The 16,358-nt window shown below is 40.1% G+C and overlaps 1 protein-coding gene and 1 non-coding gene across 9 annotated transcripts in view; one reads left to right on the top strand and one right to left on the bottom strand.

Moving 5' to 3' along the window:
* Positions 1-1,878: 1,878 nt before the first annotated feature.
* The window catches only part of CDK12 (cyclin dependent kinase 12), a 74,343-nt gene continuing 59,863 nt past the window's right edge, over positions 1,879-16,358 (top strand). For 6 of the 8 annotated variants that reach the window (XR_004302315.1, XR_004302318.1, XR_004302317.1 and 3 more), the window contains exons 1-3: positions 1,879-3,708; positions 8,043-8,927; positions 15,316-15,492. Coding sequence is in view for 3 of the 8 variants with exons in the window: in XM_032428528.1 (XP_032284419.1) it covers positions 2,660-3,708; positions 8,043-8,927; positions 15,316-15,492 (2,111 nt within the window). In the remaining 5 variants the exon portion in view is untranslated. The remainder of the gene's footprint in view (positions 3,709-8,042; positions 8,928-15,315; positions 15,493-16,358) is intronic. The other 2 variants (XM_032428529.1, XR_004302319.1) reach the window with 2 other exon arrangements.
* Positions 10,264-10,370, bottom strand: LOC116647765. Its single transcript, XR_004302373.1, has one exon. It is a non-coding gene; the product is annotated as a U6 spliceosomal RNA (small nuclear RNA).

Below are 16,358 nucleotides of genomic sequence, written 5' to 3'. Positions count from 1 at the left end.
AACACAAGCAGGGGGAGTGGGAGAGGGAGAAGCAGTCTCTCCACTGAGCAGGAAGCCTGTTGCTGGGCTCGATCCCAGGACCCTGGGATCATGACCCGAGCTGAAGGCAGACGCCCAGCAACTGAGCCACCCAGGCGCCCCATCAACTACTGTTTAATTTAGATGATGAATTTTATTCAAGATTTATTTGACATATTACCATAATTCCTTCTGCTGTCCCCACTTTTCCATTTTACCGTGGGTGTGGGTGCATCCTGGGTCAAAAACTTAATCTCATTTAAAAGATACAAAAAATCAGAGTAATTTTGCTGAACTCATGCCAATGTTTGATAAGGTAGCTCAGTCATTTCATCCAGTCTGCCACTAAGTCATGCCATTGGCTATCATGTCAGACACTGGTGGGGACTTTTATATTTTTATATCCAGGCTCTCTTGCAGCAGTGAATGAGGAGTTAGCATACCTGAGTTCCAGTACTGAAGTCTATCCTTTTTTTCTTGATGGCATTACATTTTCTTCCATGGTTAATTAAAAAGTTTACCTTTTTCATTTTTAGCCAATGTTTATGGACTCAAACATTTAGGTAAAAAATTTTCTTTTTGGTACCCATGTGACCAAAAGCAACAAGAACATTTTCAGGGAGTGATTTTGAGAGTAGATTCTTCTGCCTACATTCAGGGTGTTTTCTGGCCCCTATTTTACTGGCTGATCTTCCCATCTTTTTTTTTTTTTTTTAAGATTTTATTTATTTACTCATCAGAGAGAGAGAGCACAAGCTGGGGGGGGGCGGGGCAGGCAGAGGGAGAAGCAGGCTCCCTGCTGAGCAAGGAGCCCGATGCAAGACTCAATCCCAGGAGCCTGGGATCATGACCTGAGCCTAAGGCAGACACTTAACTGACTGAGCCACCCAGGTGTCCATGATCTTCCCATCTTTGCATATACATATCCTAGTCTTCGTGATCCAACTCAAATGCCCTACTTTTATAAAGCTTTTCCTTAACACTCCCAACCTCCTTTAGAACCTTTGCAGCGCTCTGTATCATTCTTATGACATTTATCATCTTATATCTTGTGGTATGAATTTTCTCTAGATCTTGCTTGATGGCCTTATGGGAAAGGACACTATTTCACAGAGGAGGGCCTTAAATTCTCATATAGATAAATTTGATGAAGAAAAGAATGAAGAATTTTGGATAAGTCATTTAACTTCTTGGTGCCTTAGTTTCCTCACATACACAATCCTATTTCAGATGATTGTTGTGGAGATGGAATGAGCTAATGTGTGCAGAGTTCTGAAAAGTAAAAAATGAAGGGCAGATATTATTTATTTTCTTGCTCATGAATACTATATTCTACTTTTTCATAATTATAATCTTCTGTGTGAAGATAAAAGGCTAAATGATTCCAGAAAAGCCACAGATGATCCCAAGAGTTGATGAGTTTTCAGGTTAAGATTTTAAACAGAGTGGAGAGAGGAAGTGCTACACTATACAAGAGCTGCGCTTTGGTGTTAAGACAATTTGAATCTCGTTTTTGGCACTTGCTGGACTAGCTTTGTTACCTCGAGTAAGTTATTTAACTTCTGTGACTCTGAGTTTCCTTATCTGTAAAATAGGGAAGAGGATATCGTGTTTTGCAGAGTAGTATGAGAATTAGAGATAATGCTTATAGTATACTCTATGGAAGTGGGAAGTATTGTTAATACTTAAGGACTTGGGTTGAAATGTCCCCACATTCGCCCTTTGTCCTGTTGACAATATTTTCATCCTGGTAGTTGAAAGAGTTGTTATAAAATATGCAAAATTAGTTTTGTGCCGGAGCCTGGGAGTATTTGTTCAATGAGTTATCAATAAAGTTTCGAATAAAAAAAAAAATTCTACCGCCGTTTCAATAAAGCTTTGCTCAAATGGAGAGCGGGGAGCTTATCGCGAGAATCTGGCGGAACGCGTTTCTTGTTCAGGATCTAGTCTCGCGTTGTTTGAGCAAGCCGTGGTGAGAGGTGAAAGGGAAGCACGAAATACCGCGAGAGTCCACAGGATTCTCGCGGTATTTCCTGGAATTGCCCCCTCCCCCCCTCGAGTGCCGTTTCGGTTTAACCTAGTGTGTGACTGAGTCTGTGTGAGGGAGCGAGTGAGTGTGTGAGGTATCGAGGTGAGGCGGAGGCAAGAAGAGGGGCTCCCTCAGGAGCGAGGGACAAAGGGGGCGTGAGGCACCTAGGCCGCGGGACCCCAGCGACAGGAAGCCGCCCCGAGCCGGGCTACCGGGTAGGGGAAGGGCCCGCGCAGTCTTCACAGGGCCCCAGAGCCGGAGTCGGCCCCACAGCCCGGGGCCGTCGGCTTCCTACTTCCTCGACCTCCCCGGCGCCCGGGCCTGAGGATTGGCTCGGCGAGGGGAGGAGGGGAAACAGACTTGAGCAGCTACCCGTTGTCTCGCAACTCCACTGCTGAGGAACTCTCGTTTCTTTTCTGGCTCCTTCACCCCCCACCTCATGTAGGAGGGTGCTGAGGAGTCGGGAGGGAGGAGGAGCCTGGGCTACCGTCCCTTCCCTCCCCACCCCCTTCTAGGGGCGCTTTGGTAGGCGTGGGGTTGGGGGGGAGGGTGGGGGTTACTTTTTGGAGTGCTGGGGAACTTTTTCCCCTTTTTGAGGCCAGGCGAAAGGGAATGCCCAATCCAGAGAGACATGGGGGCAAGAAGGACGGGAGTGGAGGAGCTTCTGGAACTTTGCAGCCGTCATCGGGAGGTGGCAGCTCCAACAGCAGAGAGCGTCACCGCTTGGTGTCGAAGCACAAGCGGCATAAATCCAAGCACTCCAAAGACATGGGGTTGGTGACCCCCGAAGCAGCACCTTTGGGTACAATTATCAAACCTTTGGTGGAGTATGATGACATCAGCTCTGATTCAGATACCTTCTCTGACGACATGGCCTTCAAACTAGACAGGAGGGAGAATGATGAACGTCGTGGAACTGATCGGAGTGACCGCCTGCACAAACATCGTCACCACCAGCACAGACGTTCCCGGGACTTACTAAAAACTAAACAAACAGAAAAAGAAAAAAACCAGGAAGTCTCCAGCAAATCGGGATCGATGAAGGACCGAGTATCAGGAAGTTCAAAGCGTTCAAATGAGGAGAATGAGGACTATGGGAAGGCACAGATATCCAAAAGCAGCAGCAACAAGGAATCCAGGTCATCCAAACTCCATAAGGAGAAGACCCGGAAAGAACGTGAGTTGAAGTCTGGGCACAAAGACCGGAGTAAAAGTCATCGGAAAAGGGAAACACCCAAAAGCTACAAAACAATGGACAGCCCCAAACGGAGATCCAGGAGTCCCCATAGGAAATGGTCTGACAGCCCCAAGCAAGATGATAGCCCCTCAGGAGCTTCTTATGGCCAAGATTATGACCTTAGTCCCCCAAGATCTCACACCTCTAGCAATTATGACTCCTACAAGAAGAGTCCTGGAAGTACCTCAAGAAGGCAGTCAATTAGCCCGCCTTACAAGGAGCCTTCGGCCTACCAGTCCAGCACACGGTCACCCAGTCCCTACAGTAGACGACAAAGATCTGTGAGTCCCTATAGTCGGAGACGTTCTTCCAGCTATGAAAGGAGTGGCTCTTACAGTGGGAGATCACCCAGTCCCTATGGTCGAAGACGGTCCAGCAGCCCTTTCATGAGCAAACGGTCTCTGAGTCGGAGTCCACTCCCCAGGTGAGCTATTTGTCTAACAGCCCTTTCTTACTTAGGCTGGCAGTTAGTCATGTTAACGTTTGGTTGAAGCCCCCAGTCTTCCTTATTGACTGGAACACTTAGTTATTGGCTAGTTACTCAAGTAGGTGAATCTGGTCTTCTCTTAATCCAGAATTTGAGAAGTGGAGAGTTCACATGCCTAAAACTGCTAAAGGTAGGTACTTCCAGGGGTGAAATCTTCAGTTGTAAGCTCCTGCTTATTGAGTACACAGAGTTGATAACTGAGCTTATCCCAGAGCTTATCTAGCAATTTCTGTTGCATTGTCTTAAATCACCTTGGTATTCGTGCTTTAGACCTCACTGGACCTGACTGGCGATGTAAGAAATTATAAATTTTCATTCGTATTATCTTGAAGCTATTTGCCTAGGTCATCTATCATTTGTGCGTGTGCTGTCCACTGAGTCTCCAAAGCTGTAAGTTTATTTCTTAATTCCTGTCTTTAAACTGATGTTTTAGTGGAAATTCAGCTGTTTAGTCCTTTTTCCTTTTACTGATACATAGCTTAGCAGAAGTTGGTTCCAAGGATAATTTGATTTTCTTTACAGCATCACCATTGACCTACCCTGTGATCAGCATTTTTCTCTAAAAAAATGGTAATAGTACCTTTACCATATTTTAGCAAGAAAGGCATGTTAGTTTGAAATTTAATCATTAAAATGAATTAGTACTGAAAACTGTTTTTATTTCTAGATGATGAGATGTACCTCCCTCTTTGTGGACTCACTTTGTCCACAAAAGAACATGGGCTTTGGGGTTATACCTGAATGAAATCCTAATCTTGCTTTGTGAACTTTGGCAAATAATTTAATTTTTCCCTGCCCGTGTTTCTTCATATGTAAAATGGAAATAATAACTACCTACTTCTAGAGTAGTTGTGAGGATTAAATTAGCTAGTAAATATGAAGTGTATAGCACAGTTTCTGGTTACCTGGAGCAGGTCAGTAAATTCTGTCTTAGCGAAGAAATATTGTTGGATGCTAGGGGAGAAATTATGCTAATTTGTAAAAATCCATGCATGTCTTTTATATGTCAATATGAGTAATTTTTGCTGACTTAAAGTTATAATTATTCATAAATTAGTTTGAATTAATCAAACTGCAGAGTTCTTACCTGTCAGGGTCTAAAAGTTCCTTAGTCCTCCCCCTCCCCCCAACCACCCCTCCATTTTATCACAATTTTTCAAACACAGAAAAGTTGAAAGAATTATAGTGAGGACCCATATATGTACTACCTAGATTCTACAATTAATATATGCTATATATTTTATCATACCCATCCATCTCTCCATCAGTCCATCTTTTGTTTTGATTCATCTCAAAGTTGCAGACATCAGTATACTTCACTGTAAGCATTTTAGCGTGTTGTGTATAGCATTAGCTAGAGTTGGCTTTTTTTGAAGGGGTGAGAGTAAAATTTATATATAGTGAAATGGATGTCTTAAGTGTACTATTTATAAAGTAGCTTAGTTGTTTAAGGAAACATAAGAAATATTCTCAGAATACTTGTTTTCTTGAGGAGTAGTTTCATTAAGGCTGTTTTGAGAATTTTTATTGTCATGAGTTTTGGGAATATGGAAGTGCACTTAAGACTAAAACACTAAAACGACTTTCACAAAGAACTTGCTTTGCAGTGATTCCTTTTGGATTCATATCTCACGTTCTCTCTTCCTCTACTCAGTTAATTGGAATTAGTGCAGTGATGGTAAAAAATAAATCAGGAACGAATTGGAGACACAATATGATAGCATAGGACACAATATATAAACATAATATAATTTTAGAGTCACATGCATATTTTTAGTTGGGTTTTAGAGAGTGTTATATGTTTGTATATGTGCACTACAGATTTTTTCCCCATTCATTGGAATTCCAGACAGTAAGTACAAAAATTTCTTAGAGTAGAGCATACAGATCCCTTCTGTGATATCTCTGTTTTTTCCTTGGGAGACAGTAAAGATTAAATAAGCAACATCATTTTAAAAGACTGAAAATACCTTGCCAGAAATGCAATGTCTTTGCATCCTCCAAATTAGTAGTGGTTAATAGTAGCAATTTCATTTCAGATGGATAGAACCTAACTCACATCAGGGGGAAAATACATTTGTTTTTGAGAAGTTTTTACTGTTGCCTGCATTTACCTATTGGTTGTCTCCTCTTGCCACCCCCCTTCCTTGTCGCTTTTTTTCTTGAAGAGTGGATCTTGACCTCAAATATAGCATTTGTATCACTAAAAATGCCATAAGTATATGGCCATCAGAATGTTCTATTAACAGTAGGCTTCTGTTCAGAAATTGAAGGGTTTGTAGCAGAGTTCCTTAGGAAGATTTAGTAATGCTGAATGATTAAAGAAACTAGTTTTTAGAGCATGTGGTTCTGACATTACTTAGTGTTTGGGACTTTAGAAGTTTATCGTGGGATAATAGAGATGGTAGTTTTATCCCAGCTCCAATTCAGTGAGAGAAAACCTCTGGTTTCATCCAGTTATTTACAAAAGAAGTATTAGTTTTCTAAAGAATAAGTGGATGTTTCGTAAATCCACTTAACCACTTTTCAGTATTCTATATCCTCATGTTCATATATATGTTGTTATTGCTGTTTTGAGTACTTCTATTCCAATAATGACTTGCATTTTAACTAAAACTTCCAAAAAGCAGTGTAGGTATAAGAAAACCACGGCTAATATCATGTGAGTTATTTCGCCTATACATATGTACTATTTGTTTTGAAACATTTTGAATTATGTCAGTACTACTAATGACCAAAGATAAAAGGAGATATTGAAGATCTGGAATGGGAACAGTTTATTTTAGACTACTGGGCAAATTATGTTTTGTTCAGTCACGTTTTTAGTGCTATTTTTTCTCCCCTCACATTGAGGCCTGAGCACATTAGGCTTTATGAAAAGGCAAAAAGAGGGGCGCCTAGGTGGCTCAGATGGTTAAGCGTCTGCCTTCAGCTCAGGTCCTAAACCCAAGGTCCTGGGATCCAGCCCCACAGCGGGCTCCCAGCTCAGCAGGAAGTCTGCTTCTCCCTCTGCCTCTGCCACTCTCCCCTGCTTATGCTCTCTCATTCTCTGTCTCTCTCTCAAATGAATAAATAAAATCTTTAAAAAAAAAAAAAAAGAAAAGGCAAAAAGAATTAATGAGGGTTGGGTTTCAATTAAGAATAATCTGGGGGCTCCTGGGTGGCTCAGATGGTTAAGCATCTGCCTTCTGCTCAGGTCATGATCCCAGGGTCCTGGGATCAAGCCCCACATCAGGCTCCTGGCTCAGCGGGGAGCCTGCTTCTCCCTTTCCCTCTGCCTCTCCCCCTGCTTATGCTCCCTCTATCTCTGTGTCTCAAATGAATAAATAAAAAATCTTAAAAAAAAAAAAAAGAATAATCTGCCTCATGGATTTCCAAATTCTTAATAATGAAGAAAATAAATTGAATATGCAACAGTACCTTGCTTTATGAGTTCCTAAAAAGTTGATTGGAAATCATTTTATATATGAAAATACCAGAAGTCATTATAGTTTTGAGAACTTCTGATAAATTATTTGGTAAGACAACTTTTTCAGCTTATTTATTTTGCAAATCCTAATAACTCTTGTATCTTAGGGGTTGTTTAATATAGGCACAACTTAATTATCGACTGAGGATTCAGGGAACAAAATCTTCCTGGGATCTGTCAAATAGTTCTCTAGTTGAAACAATTAGGTTTTGGTGAAGCATGCTAGTTACTTTTAACTTCCTGATTGGTATAACCCACCTTTAATATAAAGTACGACTTTTTTTTTTTTTATCATGTTTTCACTTCATCAGATATTTAAACCAAAATTCCAAAAAAGTAATCATTGTAAATATGGGTGCTCTCCAACATGGGAAAAAAATACCCATCTTCTTGAGTTGGATAAGTAATGGATAATTTTAGTGTTATATGAATGAAATGTGTTGTCCTACAGGATTTAGTTCCTTGTAATCTATTTTTTAAGTAAACTTTATTTTTTAGACCAGTTTTAGATTCACACGCACAATTGTGACGATAGTACAAAGAACTATTTGTCCTTGCATCCAATTTCCCCTATTATTAACATTTTACAATGGTCTGGTACATTTGTTACAGTTAATTAACCAATATTGATATGTTGTTGTTATTATTATTATTATTGTTTGATGGTACCTAATTCATTTTTAAGATTGCGAAATTACTCAAAGTAGCTTCTTTAAGTTACAGTGCTCCATAGCTTAACTGATGTATTTTCCTATATATTGCTGTCAGCTATCCATTTTAAACTGCCTTTTTCTTTTTCCAGTAGGAAATCCATGAAGTCTAGAAGTAGAAGTCCCGCATATTCAAGACACTCATCTTCTCATAGTAAAAAGAAGAGATCCGGGTCACGCAGTCGACATTCCAGCATCTCACCTGTCAGGCTTCCATTGAACTCCAGCTTGGGAGCTGAACTCAGTAGGAAAAAGAAGGAAAGAGCAGCTGCTGCTGCTGCAGCAAAAATGGATGGAAAGGAATCCAAGGGTTCACCTATATTTTTGCCTAGGAAAGAGAACAGTTTAGTAGAGGCTAAGGATTCAGGCTTGGAGTCTAAAAAGTTAACCAGAGGTGTAAAATTGGAAAAATCTGCCCCAGATACTGAACTGGTGAATGTACCACATCTAAATACAGAAGTCAAAAATTCTTTAGATACAGGGAAAGTAAAGTTGGATGAGAACTCTGAGAAGCATCCTATTAAAGATTTGAAAGCACAGGGATCAAGAGACTCTAAACCCATAGCATTGAAAGAGGAGATTGTTACTCCAAAAGAGGCAGAGACATCAGAAAAGGAGACCCCTCCACCTGTCCCCACAGTTACTTCTCCTCCACCTCCTTTACCAACTACTACCCCTCCACCTCAGACACCCCCTTTGCCACCTTTGCCTCCACTACCAGCTGTTCCACAGCAACCTCCTCTGCCTCCTCCCCAACCAGCATTTAGTCAGGTTCTTGCTTCTAGTACTTCAACTTTGCCCCCTTCTACTCACCCAAGGACATCTACTTTGTCCTCTCAGGCAAATTCTCAGCCCCTTGCACAGGTTTCTGTGAAGACTCAAGTATCTGTAACAGCTGCTATTCCACACCTAAAAACTTCAACGTTGCCTCCTCTGCCCCTCCCACCCTTACTACCAGGAGACGATGACATGGATAGGTAAGTCCTGTAGTTAACTGGGAAAACTTTACCCTCTTGATGTACATGTAATGCATTTTCCCTTCTCATACTGTCAAAACTGCTCTAATACATGGCTGTTTAAAATGCTTTTATGAGTAGGAAATGCTTTTGGTATTTGGTTTTCAGTGGACAAGTTCTGATTTATAACATTATTACTTAGGAGGAGAAAATTACAAATTGAGGCCTAGTAACCCTTTTTGTTCATAAGTTTATTTGATAAAGCTAACTTTTGGTTCAAGTTTTTAAAAATCAATGGTGCTTTTCTCCCTAAAGTTTTATGTTGAAAAATTCTTTTTTTTCTTTTTCTTTTTAGACTTTTTCTTTTTTTAAGATTTTATTTATTTGGGAGAGAGAAAGCACAAATAGCGGAGGGGCAGAGCGAGAGGGAAAAGCAGACTCTCTGCTGAGCAGGGAGTTCACTGTGGGCCTGAATCCCAGGACCCTAGGATCATGGTCTGAGCCAAAGGCAGCCGCTTAACTGACCAAGCCAGCCAGGCACCCCAAGATTTTTTTTATTTTTAAGTAATCCCTACACCCAGTGTGCGGCTCAAACCCATGACCCTGAGATCAAGAGTTGTATGCTCCACTAACTGAGTCAGCCAGGCACCCCATGTTGAAAATTTTAATAGCCATAGAAAAAAATGAAAGAATAATATAATTAACTTCTTTATACTCTTCACCAAGATTTACCAGTTAACTTTTTGCCACATTTGCTTTTATTTTATATATCATGACACTTGACTTCTGAATACTTTATTTTTTTTTTTTAAGGATTTTATTTATTTGGCAGAGAGAGAGACAGCGAGAGCAGGAACACAAGCAGCGGGAGAGGGAGAGGGAGAAGCAGGCTTCCTGGCTAGCAGGGAGCCCGATGTGGGGCTCGATCCCAGGACCCTGGGATCATGACCTGAGCTGAAGGCAGATGCTTAACGACTGAGCCACCCAGGCACCCCACTTCTGAATACTTTAGCATGTCTCTTCTAACACTAAGAACATTTTCCTAAAGAATCACAATACCTTAATCACCCAAAAAACTTCTTACTGATTTTTTTTTTTTTTAAAGATTTTATTTATTTGAGAGAGAGAGCACATGAGAGGGAGGAGGGTCAGAGGGAGAAGCAGACTGCCTGCCGAGCAGGGAGCCCGATGCAGGACTCGATCCAGGACTCCAGGATCATGACCTGAGCCGAAGGCAGTCACTTAACCAACTGAGCCACCCAGGCACCCCGAAAAAGATATATATTAAGCTGATAATAATGGTTATCTCTGTGGATGGGACTTAGGATGAGGATCAAAGGTAAAGGACCTTATCTGCAAAATTTTGGAATGCTTCACAAATCTGCTTGTCATCCTCGCACAGGAGCCATGCTAATCATCTCTGTCTTGTTCCGATTTCAGTATATGTGCTGCTGAAGCGAGCACCAATGTAATTATTTTTAAATGTATGATTATTATTAGTTTTTCACATAAATATAAACAAATTATTAAAGGCAGAAAAATGGAAATGAAGATATCCTCCACAATTTTAGTTTCTCACTATTTTTTTTTTAAGATTTTATTTATTTATTTGACAGAGAGACACAGCGAGAGAGGGAACACAAGCAGAGGGAGTGGGAGAGGGAGAAGCAGGCTTCCTGCAGAGCAGGGAGCCCGACGCGGGGCTCGATCCCTGGATCCTGGGATCATGACCTGAGCTGAAGGCAGACACTTAATGACTGAGCCAGCCAGGCACCCCATTTCACTATGTATTTTAAATTCAAGATGGTTTTTGTTTTCGTCTTTAATTTTTTTTTTTTTTTTTTGGTGCCACGCTATCCATGTATCATACCAGCTGCACCTGTTTTTCACATGAAAAATAATTTTTATGTAAGAAAACTTTTCAGGAAGAAATCTGAAAGTTGCATACGGAATTCATTTATATTCTTGATCTTCTCATGTGAGATTGCAGCAGCTTAATTGTTGAGAATGTGATTTATACATCTTTCTGTTGCCTACAGTGCTTTAAACAGAACACAGAATGTGATCAGTAAATATTGCTTATTTGAATGAGTAAGACTAGTGAAGGAGACAGGATCAGGGCTTGTGTGAAATGACACTGGGAATGTAGTTAATTCTGTTGGCACATGGATGATGTAAAGCTTGTATCAGATGATTTGTCTTCTTTTAAAGTCCCTTTGGGAATAGAATGAAACTTCTTTCAAAGGTATATATAGGGCCAGGAGTGTATTAATCCAGGTATCAAATGCAGGAGTGAATTTAACTAATGGTATTGCAAAAGCCTAATTCGTGGTCTGCAGTTCTGTTTCAAGAAATGAAGGCTGCTAAACTATCCATTCTTCATGATTCTTAGTACATTCTTCATGAACATAGCTATTCATGGGGATCGCCTGCTTTTTTTTTTAAGATGTTATTTATTTATTTGAGAGAGCAAGAGTGGGAGGAGAGGCAGAGGTAGAGGGACAAGCGGACTCCCCACTGAGCAAGGCTCCACCCCAGGACCCCTGAGATTATGACCTGAGCCAAAGTCAGACGCTTAACCCACTGAGCCACCCAGATGCCCTGGGGATCACCTGCTCTTAAGGAGAACATCTGTATGGGGCGCCTGGGTGGCTCAGTCATTAGGCGTCTGCCTTCGGCTCGGGTTGTGGTCCTGGGGTCCTGGGATCGAGCCCCACATCGGGCTCCCGCAGGGCTCCCGGGCTCTGCAGGAATCCTGCTTCTCCCTCCCCCACTCCCCCGTTAGTGTTCCTTCTCTCGCTGTGTCTCTCTCTGTCAAATAAATACAATTTAAAAAAGAAGATCATCTGTATACTCTTTTTTAAAATTTCAGTTAACCGGGGTGCCTGGCTGGCTCAGTCAGTAAAGATGCAACTCTCAACTCTCAATTTCAGGGTCGTGAGTTCAAGCCCCACGTTGGACATGGAGCCTACTTCAGATAAATAAAATTTCAGTTAACCACATAGGGTTTTTAAAATCTTTGTTTCCAGGGCACATGGCTGGCTCAGTTGGTAGAGCATGCAACTCTTGATCTCAGGGTTGTGAGTTCAAGCCCCACTATGGGTGTAGAGCTTACTTAATAATAATAATAAAATAGGGGTGCCTGGGAGGCTCAGTCATTAAGCGTCTGCCTTCAGCTCAGGTCATGATCCCGGGGTCCTGAGATCGAGCCCCACATCGGACTCCCTGCTCCACCAGAGGCCTGCTTCTCTCTCTCCCACTGCCCCTGCTTGTGCTCCCTCTCTCGCTGTCTCTCTCTGTCAAATAGATAAAATCTTTCAAAAAAAATAAATAATAGGGGCACCTGGGTGGCTCAGTTGTTAAGCGTCTGCCTTCGGCTCAGGTCATGATCCCAGGGTCCTGGGATCGAGCCCCACATCGGGCTCCCTGCTCCGCGGGAGGCCTGCTTCTCCCTCTCCCACTCCCCCTACTTGTGTTCCCGCTCTCGCTGTGTCTCTCTCTGTCGAATAAATAAAATCTTTAAAAAAAAAAAAATAATAATAAAATCTTCATTTCCGATCAGTTTTTTTGGTGACCTGCTTCATTTGGATTTTATCAGACTTAAGTAGAGTCTGTATTATTTTTAAAGGCTTTATCTTTAAAGTACTGAGCTCTTACAGAAAAGAAAGGATCTTTGTGAGCATTCAAATTTGATTTAGAATTTTGCTAATGGAATGCTTAGTTCTCATTTCTAATGTATTCAGCTCAAATTTTTATTAGAAGTTTGTAAAAGTAAATCACTTTTTAAGCAACCTGCTTTAAAAAGGGGAAAGGGATAAATGATCATATTTAAAGTAGTTTATGCTATTAAATTGTGAAAAATATTAGGAAATCTTTTTAAATAATTGATATGTAAATTTATATTCTTTATTAACAGTAAAGACTTCTTATCAGTGGTATTGATACTATATAGATTAAATCCCATCATCATAAATTCCAAGAGACTATATAGATTTTAAAATTTGAGCAGTCATGGAGCTTGGCAACTTTTTTTGTAAGAAAATTATTATACATGAGCATTTATGCAACTACTCACCATATGTGAACCCAACTACAGGCATAAATGGGGAACCAGGAAATACTGATATTGGCAAGATCAGCACTTCCTGGTACTGAATCTTCATAACAATGACTTAGATGTTCAATATCTGCTCTCCAGTGTTAGACCCTCTGTACCATATGTCCTCTGCACTGTATAGAGGAATAGATTAGTTACCGAGTGCTGTATACTGAAGGCTAAAGACCATAATGTTAAGCGTTGCAATTTTATGAGTCATCATTATTCCATGATTTTTGGTACATTGGAATTTGTTGAAATAGGATTTGACCTGTATTCAACTTGTATGCCCTGAACTGGTAGTACATAGCAAACATTCATGCTTTATGAAATAAACATGCTAAACATGTAATTTTTCAGAAGCAATGTACATTTTCATAGTAGCGAACTGAACATGAACCTGTAAAGCCAACCGTGGAGAAAACAAGACCTAAATATAAAACATAGACTGAACTTATATGAAGTGATGGTGAGAAAATTCAGATACTTCTAGTGAAGCATAACCAAGAAGTAATCTATTTCTGAATCATGAAGAATTAAAATTTATAAAGAGTATTCTGACATTAGTAGTTGAAAAATTGGGAATTTTCATTCCCTGAATGTCTTAAAAATTGGGGAAATTTATTTATTTTTTTAAAGATTTTATCTATTGGGGCGCCTGGGTGGCTTAGTCGTTAAGTGTCTGTCTTCGGCTCAGGTCATGGTCCCAGGGTCCTGGGATCTAGCCCCGCATCGGGCTCCCTGCTCCGTGGGAGGCCTGCTTCTCCCTCTCTCACTCCCCCTGCTTGTGTTCCCTCTCTCACTGTGTCTCTCTCTGTGAAATAAATAAAATCTTTAAAAAAAAAAAAAAAAAAGATTTTATTTATTTATTTGACAGAGAGACAGCCCCTGATGCGGGGCTCGATCCCAGGAGTCTGGGATCATGACCTGAGCCGAAGGCAGATGCTTAACGACTGAGCCACCCAGGCGCCCAAAAATTGGGGAAATTTAAAATCTGTATTGTGTCCTGCCTGAAGAGTTTTCTGGTAAATGGCTTTGTTCCCAGGGTAGAAAAATCTTAGTTCTAATTATAATAATGTTGTGTATTCATCTCTATCAGTTATTGAACAGAAAGTTTCAGATGATCATTTTGCCTTTCCTAGTTCTGGTTGACCATGACCATCCTAGTTCTGGTTGATATACACAAACTAATCTAGATTCTTTTCTGCCTGATTTACAAGAGATTAAAATGATGAAAATTGGTAGAAAGTTATACTTTTGTGATTGTGTTTTTATATGCAATCTTTAAAAAGATAGATTGCAAAGGATAGATCTTTATGGTTTTATGGAAATATTCGTGAAAGAATACATGTTTTTGTAACCACTTATTAAAAAAAGTGGAGGAAGCTCCTTCTGTGGTTAGGAGGATTCTCAGCTTGTTTTCAGGCTTCTGATACTGTGATAGAATAGAAAAGACTTATTATCTAGCATGGTTTTATTTGTAGGCATGAATTAGTATGTTCTCTTTTTTGAGGACATGCATAACACAAAATCTTTTCTTATAAATAAATTGAGATGGTTAAAAAATTGGAACTGTACACTGACTTTCCTAATCTATTCCAGAAAAGACATCCTTTCTCCCTGCCCCCTCTTCCCCCCACCATTTTGTTGATTATCATGAGAGGCCTGCTACCAGTTGCTTTAATGATTCTGAAATAGTTTACTGGACTCTCTTCTTAGATTTTTAGTTTGAAAATTATTTATCCATTTGGCCTTTTGCTTCCAAACCAATAGAATAGCTCAGTATATTCACTAATTTTGATGTCCAATTTAACTTTTTTTTTTTTTTTTTTTTTTTTTTACAAAACTGAAATACTATTTCGTTTTCCAAGTTCTGTCTACATCGTCTATAACATAGTAGCATTACATTGTTGAACTTTCATTCCTTATGCTGGTCAAAATATATAGAATAGATTTGGTGACTCCATGAGTTGCAGTGGTACTTTGGGAATTTAAGGTGATTACTTCCTGTATTTTATTTCATCTCAGTAAAATTACAGTAGAATCTTAGGAAAAACGTTAAAAAAGTTTGTTATAGGATCTACAAGTAATATCACAAATTTTTTGTTTTATATACTATGGATTTCTTTTTGTGAAATCCCAAGTATCTTTGACTGTGATAAACTTCAGTTCCTTATATTATAGGGTTTTATCTCTTAAAAGAAAAATCTTTATAATCTTTTGATAGCCAGACATTAATAAGCTTTGAAAAGTTTTATTTTCATATTTTTTTAAGTAATTATGATCTTTTTCTTCTCTTCCTCTATTATTTAGTCCAAAAGAAACTCCACCTTCAAAACCTGTAAAGAAAGAGAAGGAACAAAGGCCACGTCACTTACTCACGGACCTCCCTCTCCCTCCAGAACTTCCTGGTGGGGATCCATCTCCCCCAGACTCTCCAGAACCAAAGGCAGTTACACCACCTCAGCAACCATATAAAAAGAGACCAAAGTGAGTTTTTAGAGGGATATTTTATTTTATTTTATTTAAGAGAGAATGAGCGGGGGAAGGGGGGCAGAGGGGGAAGGAGAGAGAGAAGAGAACCTCCAACAGACTCTGCACTGAGTGTGGGGCCCGACCCGGGGCTCCATCCTACGACTCCTGAGATCATGACCTGAGCTAAACCAAGTCTGACCCTTAACCGACTGAGCCATCCAGGTGCCCTTGGAGGGACAGCTTCCTTCCTTACTTTTGGGCCTAAATCTCACACTTTCTTCCACAACCTACACTGGTAGGATTATATAAAATCGGGCCTAATGTGTATCTTTTATATTAATGGATAAAGGCCTTTCTGGGAGACCTGTTCATCTGCACCCCCAGATACCTACTGTTTTTAGAAAAGCAATGATTTCCCAAATTCAGATATACCATGAACATTGATCCCATTGTATCTTTTGAGTTTGATACTTAGAATATTAAAAAAGAAAAAAAGCTCTTTTATTCAGGGTGTATCAACCATGTACACATAAATGAAAAATTAATAGACGTGGGATGTTTTTTCTTAAACCACATAAATTGCCATGCGATAAATGTAGTAGAATCTGGGTTTGATCTACCGTTAGCAGTAGATTGTTAGCGTTTCTCTCTCTTTTTTTTTAAACTAGGCTCCACGCCCACCGTGGGGCTTAAACTCACGACCCTGAGATTAAGAGTTGCGTCCTCTACCAACTGGGCCAGCCAGGCACCCGAACATTCCTCTCTTAATAAGAAAAATAGTTACCATTTATTGAGTACATCGTATTGTCAATGTTTTATATTTTAATAGTAGCCCTATGATGTAGGGATTCTTTTCTGATTCAGTAGGTGAGGAAGCCAGT

The sequence above is a fragment of the Phoca vitulina genome, unplaced genomic scaffold, assembly GCF_004348235.1.
Source record: "Phoca vitulina isolate PV1807 unplaced genomic scaffold, GSC_HSeal_1.0 scaffold40, whole genome shotgun sequence".
NCBI lineage: Eukaryota > Metazoa > Chordata > Mammalia > Carnivora > Phocidae > Phoca > Phoca vitulina.
This window is presented reverse-complemented; position numbering and strand designations above follow the sequence as displayed.